This window comes from Salmo trutta, chromosome 10 (genome assembly GCF_901001165.1).
Source record: "Salmo trutta chromosome 10, fSalTru1.1, whole genome shotgun sequence".
Lineage (NCBI taxonomy): Eukaryota > Metazoa > Chordata > Actinopteri > Salmoniformes > Salmonidae > Salmo > Salmo trutta.
In genome coordinates this window covers 13,516,811-13,527,226 of record NC_042966.1, presented here as the reverse complement: position 1 = coordinate 13,527,226, position 10,416 = coordinate 13,516,811, and the positions used below count along the sequence as shown (strand labels likewise).

At 42.0% G+C, this 10,416-nt stretch overlaps 1 protein-coding gene across 3 annotated transcripts in view; it reads right to left on the bottom strand.

The window, feature by feature from the left end:
• Positions 1–2,874: 2,874 nt before the first annotated feature.
• The window catches only part of LOC115201144 (1-phosphatidylinositol 4,5-bisphosphate phosphodiesterase epsilon-1), a 104,661-nt gene continuing 97,119 nt past the window's right edge, over positions 2,875–10,416 (bottom strand). For all 3 annotated transcript variants that reach the window (XM_029764476.1, XM_029764478.1, XM_029764479.1), the window contains 2 exons: positions 4,892–5,098; positions 2,875–4,391 (listed from right to left, as the gene is read on the bottom strand). In XM_029764476.1, coding sequence (XP_029620336.1) covers positions 4,931–5,098 — 168 coding nt within the window. In that variant the 3' untranslated portion in view covers positions 2,875–4,391; positions 4,892–4,930. The remainder of the gene's footprint in view (positions 4,392–4,891; positions 5,099–10,416) is intronic.

The following is a 10,416-nucleotide window of genomic DNA, read 5'->3' as shown; positions in this document are numbered from 1 at the left end:
TTCCTCTGACACCGCCTGGTATAGAGGTCCTGGATGGCAGGGAGCTCGGACCCAGTGATGTACTGGGCCGTACTCATCACTCTCTGTAGTGCCTGGCAGTCAGGTGCCTTGCAGTTGCCGTACCAAGAGGTGATGCAGCCAGCCAAGATGCTCTCAATGGTGCAGCATTATAACTTTTTGTGCATCATACCAAATCTTTTCAGCCTCCTGAGGGGGAAGAGGCACTGTCTGCCCTCTTCACAACTGTGTGGACCATGTTAATTCCTTAGTGATATGAACACTGAGGAACTTGAAGCTCTCGACCCGATCCACTCTAGCACCATCGATGTGGAAGTAGGCATTGTGGTACTCATTAATTTCCTGCGATTTGTATAGAATTGCAGGAAAATAGCTGAAAACCATCACATTTCACACTCCGGTGCCAATTCTGTACCAATTTTAGCCACGCCCTCAATCCCATTAATTGGTTGTAAATTTGTTGATATTGGACATTTAACCCTTTACACTCGTGGGAATTGGCCTACATTGATTGGGTTAAATTGAAATGTTTCTTACAAAAGAAATATGAAAAGCACATGCATAAGCATGGTAGCAATTGAAAGGCAACAGATTGAGATGACGGGAAAATTAGAAGACCAAAGTGCTTTTTTGAACCCTCCAAGCTGTGGGGTTGAGAAACTAGAGCAAGCACATTTGTTTTGTTTGGAACACAACCCTGCATCCCCCTCCCCGCCATCACACAATTACTGTTGTTTACGCAATACAAAAAACGGCCCATTATATATCTCAATCTGGGTCAGGTTGGCATCATTTATAACCTTGTTCTATTGCCTAAATACTAAGTTATAAAATACCATTTTAAAAAGTGTTAGTCTAACACAGGGTAATTCAGAGAAACAGATCGTCATTTAGGTGCGCACAGAAAGGAGTCACGCGTGCATTCAGGTGTGTTCCACAGCGAATTTTCAACACAATAGACAAACAGATTCTGTTCAGAACTACGCAGGGTATGACACCCTGTCATATTGTAACTGTACAGCAGTGATCAAACGTTAACACTGTTTATGACATGAGTTTTATGATATGGAAATGTGAAGTGCACATTTGGACTCACAGATGTTTACTTGTATGACATCAAAGTGGTATTTATTATAATCCTCAACGTCTCATCTTTCAAAATACATAGAGTCCTCTTAATATACAGCATTTCCCTCAGTCAGACAAACAAAACATTTAGGGGAGGAATGGGAGCAGCTTCTTGTCGCGTGCGGTGCTCAAGTTCAGAACGGCTGTCAGTCAAAACCCATCCAACGCTGTGAAGCACAGAGCTCTGACGTAATGTGTAGCATGTTACTGTACAGCCACTGCGTTCCAATTTATACACTTATCAGTGCCTAAATCTGCCATTTTCAACCTGTATACGGGGTACGAGTATAAAGGAATATGTATTATAACTACTGTAGTATTTATACATCTCATACATAAAATCCAATCATTTTATTTGCTGTGAGATTGTATGGACCCAGGGGGAGAGGCTGAAATGTGTATCTAGGTCTATAAGGAAGTTGACACTTTTGCAGTACCAATGATCAGACACCAAGTACAATATAAATCATTCATTAGAAATGCCACACCTTCATAGTTTTAAAACAAACGTATACTAAGTTGAAAAAAAAAACTACAGACAATGACATACAAATCTCACACTTAGTGATCCACATTCTAAAGTAAGGAGGGAAACAACATGGCCCCCATTGAATCACGTTTCTGGCAACAGACTGAAATGGGCATAGGTTAAAACACCTAGTAGACTACTCAGTATAATACTAGAATCAATTTCATCAATAAACAACTTGGGAACAATATCAGAAATCGCTAAACCCTGTATTGACATTATGATAGTTGTGTGTGCTCCAATAGACATCAACAAAATGACTTTAAAGCGGCAATCAGCAGTAAAAACAATTGCAAAGCGGACTCCCCACTGGTTCGGTTAAAATTTGAGGGATGGGGCTGGAGAAATGTAATCACTCAAATTCATAGACAGAGCTATGGATGCAAGGTTTGACCAACCATGATATCAAAATTCAACTTTTAACCATGTTTTGAGGCTATATAGTTTGTTTACATTTTGTTTGTTTACAAACATTGGAGTAAAACAAGCTTATATTTTGGGTTCTGATCGAGTACGACAGTTGAACTAAGCTCATGAGGCATTCAATTCAAAGTTATATTCTTCAAGAATCAATGGGTACTTATCCATTTATTAGTCCAAAAATGGATGTAGCAAGTGCTGATTGCCCCTTTAAAAACGTACTCTTGATTTGGTGTTTTACAAAAGTAAATTATACCTGGGGATTCAAAAACCTCTGTTTTTGACATCAAGAGGTCATGGGGTTCTCAAGCGCTGATATGCTTGGACCTGCTGCAATGAAAAGTTGAATTTGAAACCAAAATCTCAGTTTGTTTTCAAATATCATATCAAACACGATACATCATACAGCGAGCTGTGTTTTTGTTTTGGCTCTGTACTCCAGCATTTTGGATTTAAAATGACTATGAGGTTAGAGTGCAGACTGTTAGCTCTAGTTTTCGGGTATTTTCATCCATATTGGGTTAACCGTTTAGAAACTACAGCACTTTGTGTACATAACGTCCCATTTTAGGGGACCAAAAATATTGGGACAAATTCACTTATGTGTATTAAAGTAGTCCAAAGTTTAGTATTTGGTCCCATATTCCTAGCACGCAATGATTACTTCAAGCTTGTGACTCTACAAACTTGGATGGATATGCAGTTTGTCGTGGTTGTGTTTCAGATTATTTTGTGACCAATAGAAATGAATGGTAAATCATGCATTGTCATTTTGGTGTCACTTTTATTGTAAATAAGAATAGAATAAGTTTCTTAACACTTCTACATTAATGTGGATGCTACCATGATTACGGAAAAGGAATAAATGATGATTGAGACAGACGCACAAATATCATACCCCCAAGACATGCTAACCTCACACCATTAGAATAACAGGGGAGGTTAGCATTGTTTTGGGGGTATGATATTTGTGCGTCTAACTTTCTCACTCATTATTCACGACACATTCAGGACCATCCGTAATAACGGTAGCATCCACATTTATTTAGAAGTGTTTCGATACATATTCGATTCTTAGATTCTCCAAAATGACAAAATATTTTTTACCCTCAAATTAAAGCTGACAGTCCGCACTTCAATAACCTCAATCATTGTATAATTTAAAATCCAAAGTGCGGGAGTAAGGAGCCAAAACAAAAACACAGTCACAATACTTTTGAAGCGCACTCTTTCATATCAAACAAGATAAACCGTCGGAAAAATGTCGATAAAAAATACTCAACATAACAGCAAAACTACTAGGTGCAAAACACTGAATATCATCAAATACACAACTATATAGTTATAAATTACAGTATTGTGAAAACTGGGACATAAGGCCTGCATCATTTTTTTTCACTAATTGTCCTTTTGACCAATCAGATCAGCTATTTTGCCAATAACTAGGCAAACGATCAGAATTGGGCTGCCTGTGTAAATGCAGCCAAAGGGAATCAAACAACAAGCCAGCTTGTTGGCCACATTCACAATGCCCTCATTCTTAGCAGGAGAAAGGCTGGGAGCCGCAGTTACTGCTGGTTCCCGCACCTCAACTAAATACACTGTCTGGAGTTCATGCAGACATTCAACACCAGCCTACAGTAGGCCTATGACTCAGCTTTGGGTAGAAGATACAGCATGGCCAAGAATCAAGCCTTTATTCATTCTTAAAAAAAAAACAGGCTGAACAGGGTTAGGCTGGCTGCTGCATTCAGCAACTGTCTCAACACGGCCACCACTTCAGGGATGTATTCATTAGGCACCAAACAATAATAAAATGGACTGAAACAAGGAGGGACTACCTAAACTTGTCCAATAAGAAACACGTGTCTTTTTCCGTTGCAAAATGTTTTGCTACGGTGTACCCTAATGAACACAGAGGGGGGGGGGGGCAGCTAACGACACAGCAGATTACACAACCTTCCTTCACTCCGAACCGTCATCCTGGAGCCGCCATCCAACTCAACCAGCCAGCCAGGGTGGGACTTTCTGGGGGAAGCTCTTTACTCATGGGAGGGACTAACTCAACTCATCATGGTGTGTTCAGGAATACTGGTGCTCTCTAAGGTGATGGAGGGGGGCCTGGCATCATTTGTGGATCTTCCAGTTCCTCAGCAGAGGGAGGAACCAGGTGGGGGGTCAGATAGCCGGTGTGGGCCCTGCTCCCAAGGACATGGTCACCGCCCCCCAGGAGGAGCCTCTCTGCCTCCGCCCAGCCCTCTACCACCCAGGCCTTCGAGTCCTGCAGAGAGAGACCCTGAAAAAGGGAGGGGGGAAGTTATGGACAACAGCACAACAGACATATCTGGAGTATACAGTACTTCATATGCATGATGCAATACACAACTGGCCACGTCATTGTCCACTCAAACATACTAATGCATATCAATCTGTAGATGTCATTGTGTTGTTATGCTAGTTGTTACAGTATCAATAATAACAATAGAAAACTACACATACAATATTGATATGAAGAACATTTTGTTAGAAACACTGCAGATAACATCGACTTAGGATAAATGAGTCACTCAGGGACAATGTCTAATTAATGAGGTGATAAATAATTGCGTAAAATATAAATGGCATTATATAAATAAATGAAGATGTCAAAAGTTAAGAAATTGAGAAAGGAAAACTGACTGTGGAAGACATATTTATAGGCATGGCCAAAAGGAGAATAAAAAGATGGGGGCTACTAGAGCCAATAGGGAAAGCCCTAGTTGTAAAGGCAATAGGAAACTGTAGGGACTTCCGTACCTTCTGGGGACTCCATCCACACACTGCAGACCGAGCGTCTCACTCATGGGTCTCAGTCAGAGGCACACCGTATGCTGCCCTGCTGCTTTCATCTGTACTGCGGCTGCTCTCTTGTGTGGCTGGGGCAATGACGCTCTGGCTGAAATTCGTCACTGTCTTCAGCTCGCTGGTAAACGAGATGCCTTTCCTCTTGTCCTCGCGGGCCATCTGAGAGCGCACACACACAGTCAGAGTTATTTCTGATAAAAAAGAGAATTCTAATGAGCAACAAAAATCACTTGAACATGTGGGTGTGTTAAGTTCGTATATTACTGAACAAAAATATAAACACAACATGTAAAGTGTTAGTCCCATGTTTCATGAGCTGAAATAAAACATCCCAGAAATTTCTCTCAAATTTTGTGCCCAAATTTGTGTACATCCCTGTTAGTGAGCATTTTTCCGTTGCCAAGATAATCCATCCACCTGACAGGAGTGGCAAATCCAGAAGTTGACTAAACAGCATGATCATTACATTGGTGCAACTTGCACTGGGGAGAATAAAATTGCACTAAAATGTGCACAATTCCACAGTCTAAAGTTTTGGAACGTGCAATTGGCGTGCTGACTGCATAAATATCCACCAGAGCTGTTGCCAGAAAATTAAATGTTCATTTCTCTACCATAAACCACCTCCAACATTGTTTTAGAGAATTTGGCAGTACGTCCAACCGGCCTCACAACCGCAGACCACGTGTATGGCGTCGTGTAGGTGAGCATTTTGCCGATGTCAACATTGTGAACAGAGTGTCCCATGGTGGTGGTTGGTTTATGGTATGGGCAGGCATAAGCTACGGCCAACGAACACAATTACATTTTATCCATGGCAATTTTTATGCACAGAGATACTATGACGAGATCCTGAGGCCCATTGTCGTGCCATTAATCCGCCCCCATCACCTCATGTTTCAGCATGATAATGCACAGCCCCATGTCCCAAGGATCTGTACACAACTCCTGGAAGCTGAAAATGTTCCAGTTCTTCCATGGCCTGCATACTCAGACATGTCACCCATTGAGTATGTTTGGGATGCTCTGGATCGACATGTACGACAGAATGTTCCAGTTCCCGCCAATATACAGCAACTTTGCACACATTGAAGAGTAGGACAACATTCCACAGGCCAGAATCAACAGCCTGATCAACTCTACGCAAAGGAGATGTGTCACGCTGAATGAGGCAAATGGTGGTCACACCAGAGACTGACTGGTTTTCTGATCCACACCTTTTTTTTTAAGGTATCTGTGACCAACAGATACACATCTGTATTCCCAGTCATGTGAAATCCATAGATTATGGCCCAATTTATTTAATTAAATTGACTGATTTCCTTATATGAACTAACGCAGTAAAATCTTTGAAATTGTTGCTTGTCGCATTTATATTTCTGTTCAGTATACATATGGAAATTAATTTAAAAAGCTCTTGGGCTGCGATTATGTCCGGTAGGCCAGTGGGTGTCAATAATTTCGGACCCCACTGCATATGCATGACATTATGTAAAACATGTATCACCTTGCCACCTTCAACTTTTTAAAAGGTTACGAGGAAAGTTAATAATTTTAACCACGTCAATTTATTCACATTCGCTGAATGTTAAGTATATGAAATTCAAACATTCATTACCAAACTGCTTTCTATAATCCTGCAGACTATCATTCTCCGTGAGAAAACATCTCAATTAATCTCTCGTGGACAGATCTATGTAAACCTAACTTGCACCATAGAATCTGTCGAGAAGGAATGGGATGCGAGGGATAATGAGCAGCAGTAGTTCTTGTGTTATGGCACTGATGGTTTGTCCGGTTGTGGCTAGATGAGTACAGCGCCATCTAGTTGTCAACAACTCGTCACCAACGAGACAACTCTAGCTTAACCCTAACCTTTTTCCTAACGTCTCTGCTGGAGCGTGTCCCCATACAGGAGTGGTTAATTCATGTCACATAATCAGGAAGTAGGGGCGGCAGGTAGCCTAGTGGTTAGAGCATTGGGCCAGTAATCAAAAGGTTGCTAGATCGAATCCCCGAGCTGACAAGGTAAAAATCTGTCATTCTGACACTGAACAAGGCAGGTAACCCACTGTTCCTAGGCCCTCACTGTAAATAAGAATTTGTTCTTAACTGACTTGCCTAGTTAAATAAAGGTTAAATATAATTTTTTCAAGTAGGAAGCATAACGTTTGAGTGGTGACACAGCGCTTCGGTGTTTTATACTTTTAAAAACTTATTTCAGGACCAGTGCTGTTCTTAACCCACAGTTTTTTGGCAGGATTTTACTGTCCTGACTGAACTGCTAGGTCTAGCCACGACTAGCTAGGCTACATTGCTATCACCGGCAATGCTCGTCTCGCTTTGCTGATGGCTCTTGTAGCCGGGAAGGCTGTTTCTGACCCGAGTATGAGCCTTTCGGACTGCTCTGATTTGGAGACTGATCTGGAGATGGCCACAAGTCATGAAATGTGAGAGAGGAAGAATTTACTGACATACACTTGTGATAAGTGTAAACAGCTCGTTGCCTCAAAAGACCGGATCATTGAACGGGGTCCTAAATAAACATCTTGCTCTGGCCAAGGAGACTTCAAGGCTGCATGCTGTTTTTGATGCGGCAATTCGAAACAATCGAGGGGATAATCCAGGGTGCTCTACAAGACCAAGCTCCTCTGCAGTAGCTAATGTGGATACTAACATGGACCACTTTCCGGTATTAAACATCCCACCGACGAGAACCAGAGAACTACTGCGTCTTGCTCTACACCATCGGAGACAAGGTGGAGTCGTGTTAGAGGTAGAAGAGGAGGAAAATCTCAACGTATCTTCCATTTGCCCTCTCGTCCAGACCTGTGGCTATCTAACAGTTTGAAGGCTCTGAGCTCCGTCTCCAACAGGGCCCTCCGCCGCTCTCCCCATTCCACCTCAAGACCGAGCTGCAAGCTCCTCTGGATCTGGTCCTGGGTTACTGAGCCGCCTATCCACTGGAGAAGCCCTCAGAGCAGGTTCCACAGGCTCGCAGGGACACTCTCGTCCTCTAGTGGTAGTTATAGGAAGCTCCATAGTTAGGGTGGTCACGGAAGCAAGGACCCTCTGCTTCCCTGCAGCCCATGTTCAGGACATAGGTCACCAGGTCCTTGCTGTCATGGAGCACCCGAATGCTCACACAGTCATTCATGTTGGTACAAACTACATCAATCTTCATAAGTCGGAGCAATTAAAAGCTGACTTCAGTGCTCGTAGGCAGCCAGAAAGACAAGCAGGTTCTAATTTCCAGGCCTCAACCAACAACAGGTTGCGGAATGGAACACTTTAGTCATCTACTCTGGCTACACTACTGGCTTAAATCCTACTGTTCCTCGGTAGATTTTGAGTACATTGACAATTTTGAACACTTCTGGAAGAGGCCCCAGTTTAACAAGAAGGATGGCTTGCATCCAAATAGGAGAGGGGCAAAAGTATCTTGTCTGAGGCAGCTCTTATAAAACATTGACTCAACAGCCCAACCCCTGCTCAGGTAATTCTACCCATTCCCACATCATTACCGTCATACTGCTACAGATAGTCATATTCCCAGGGGTATTGTCAGTAATAATCTTGTGCCCATACACTTGAATTCCACTGTTCGCTCTGTTACGGAAAGCCCACGGATGAGCTGGTCCAAATGGGAAGCCCACGGATCAAAGTGGGAGGCATGTCGTGTAAATCAAATGATACAAAGCCCCCCCAAAAAATCTATTTTAATTCCAGGTTGTAAGGCAACAAAATAGGAAAAAATGCCAAGGGGGTGAATACATTCGCAAGCCACTGTAAAGATACATAAAAAATAAAGTGTTGGCCTATTACTTTGAGTCAGCTGCATGCCTGACCCTGAATTAGCTATGCTATCTATTTCTCTCTCTCGCTCTGTCGGACAAACACGCACCCGTTAAACGCCTTAGAGTAAAAAACAGACCAAATCCTTTGGTCGCTATAGAACTTTCAGACCTTGTTAGAATGAGAAATCAGGCCTGAGTCAAGGCTAGAAACATTTACTCTGTAGCTGATTGGCAGCTTTTCAGGCAATTGAGAAATAGATGAACCTCCTCAATTAACAAAGCTAAATCCTGCTACTTTCTAAGTTTTATCTCAGACTCTGCTGGTGATCCATCTAAATTTTGGAAAAGAGTTAATGCACCGAAGTGTGGAAAATGTCTCTCCCTCCCTGCCTATGCTAGTTGTGTCGACTCTAGCATCTTTACTGAGAAAAATGAGAAGTAATGCTTTTAAAAATCAGCAGTTTCTTGGTACGCTTTTTATTTGAAAGAAATGGTGGTTTAATTGACCCTGGTCAGTCAATCGACTGCCCTTCCCTCTCCCAGACTCTAGTTGGCATGATGGAAGATCCGTCAACTTGTAGTGAATCTTTGTTTTCATTTTAACAACTTTCTCCTTGTTATGGGCTACATTCCTTGTTTAAGATTGTTATAAAAAAATCCATTGGGGTGGATCTGCTTGATCCTTTGCTGCAGATATCTGCTCCCCTGACATTTTTTACTTGAAGATTATCTCGGGGGCTATCCCTAGGGTTTGGGGAAGGCTGCCCATGTGCTCCATCTCGACAAAGGTGGTGACCCTTCCAACATGAATAACTATTGCTCAATCTCTAAACCGTCTTGCCTAGCAACATTTATTTTTTTATCTAATCATTACTTAGTTTAGAGATTTTCAAGCTTCAAAATGTAATCCAGTCTGATTTCAGGCCAGGCCACTATATAGTTGAAAAAATATAAAAATTGGGCTGTCTAAACACAGAATCTTTCCAGATCTTTGATATCCTGCGCTTATGGACTGCCCTCTCCAATTCAAACTACAGGTTTTCAATGGGGTTCAAGTAAGACAAACGGCCATTGCAAAATGTTGATTTTGTGATCAATTAACCATTTCTTTGTAGAGGTTGATGTGTGCTTGAGGTTATTGTCCTGCTGGAAGATCCACTTGTGGCCAAGTTTCAGCCTCCTGGCAGAGGCAACCAGGTTTTTAGCTAAAGTGTCCTGGTACTGGGTAAAGTACATGAAGCCGTTATCCTTAAGGGCCCCAGGACCACTGGAAGTAAAATAGCACGATAAAATCAAAGATTCGTCACCATATTTTACAGTATGGGGTTCTTTTCTGCATATTAATCTTTCTTTCGACGCAAAACCCACAAGTGGTGTGCGTCGCCGAAGAGCTCTATTGTCATGTCATCTGACCATACACCGGTTCCGATCCAAGTGACAGTGCCATTTAGCAAACTCCAGGTGTTTACATTTGTTGGATGACATTGAAAATAGAGGTATGAGGTATTGAAAACAGGGCTTGACCCCTATTTTCTTTAGCATAAAATATAGCTCAGTATTTGTAATATTTGTCTTTTTTGCTCATCTTTATCAGGGGTACCAATCATTTTGGACCTCACTGTACCTAAGCAGGAAAATTGACATTTCCAGTAGCATTAGCTTGGCTGGCATTCAGGAAAT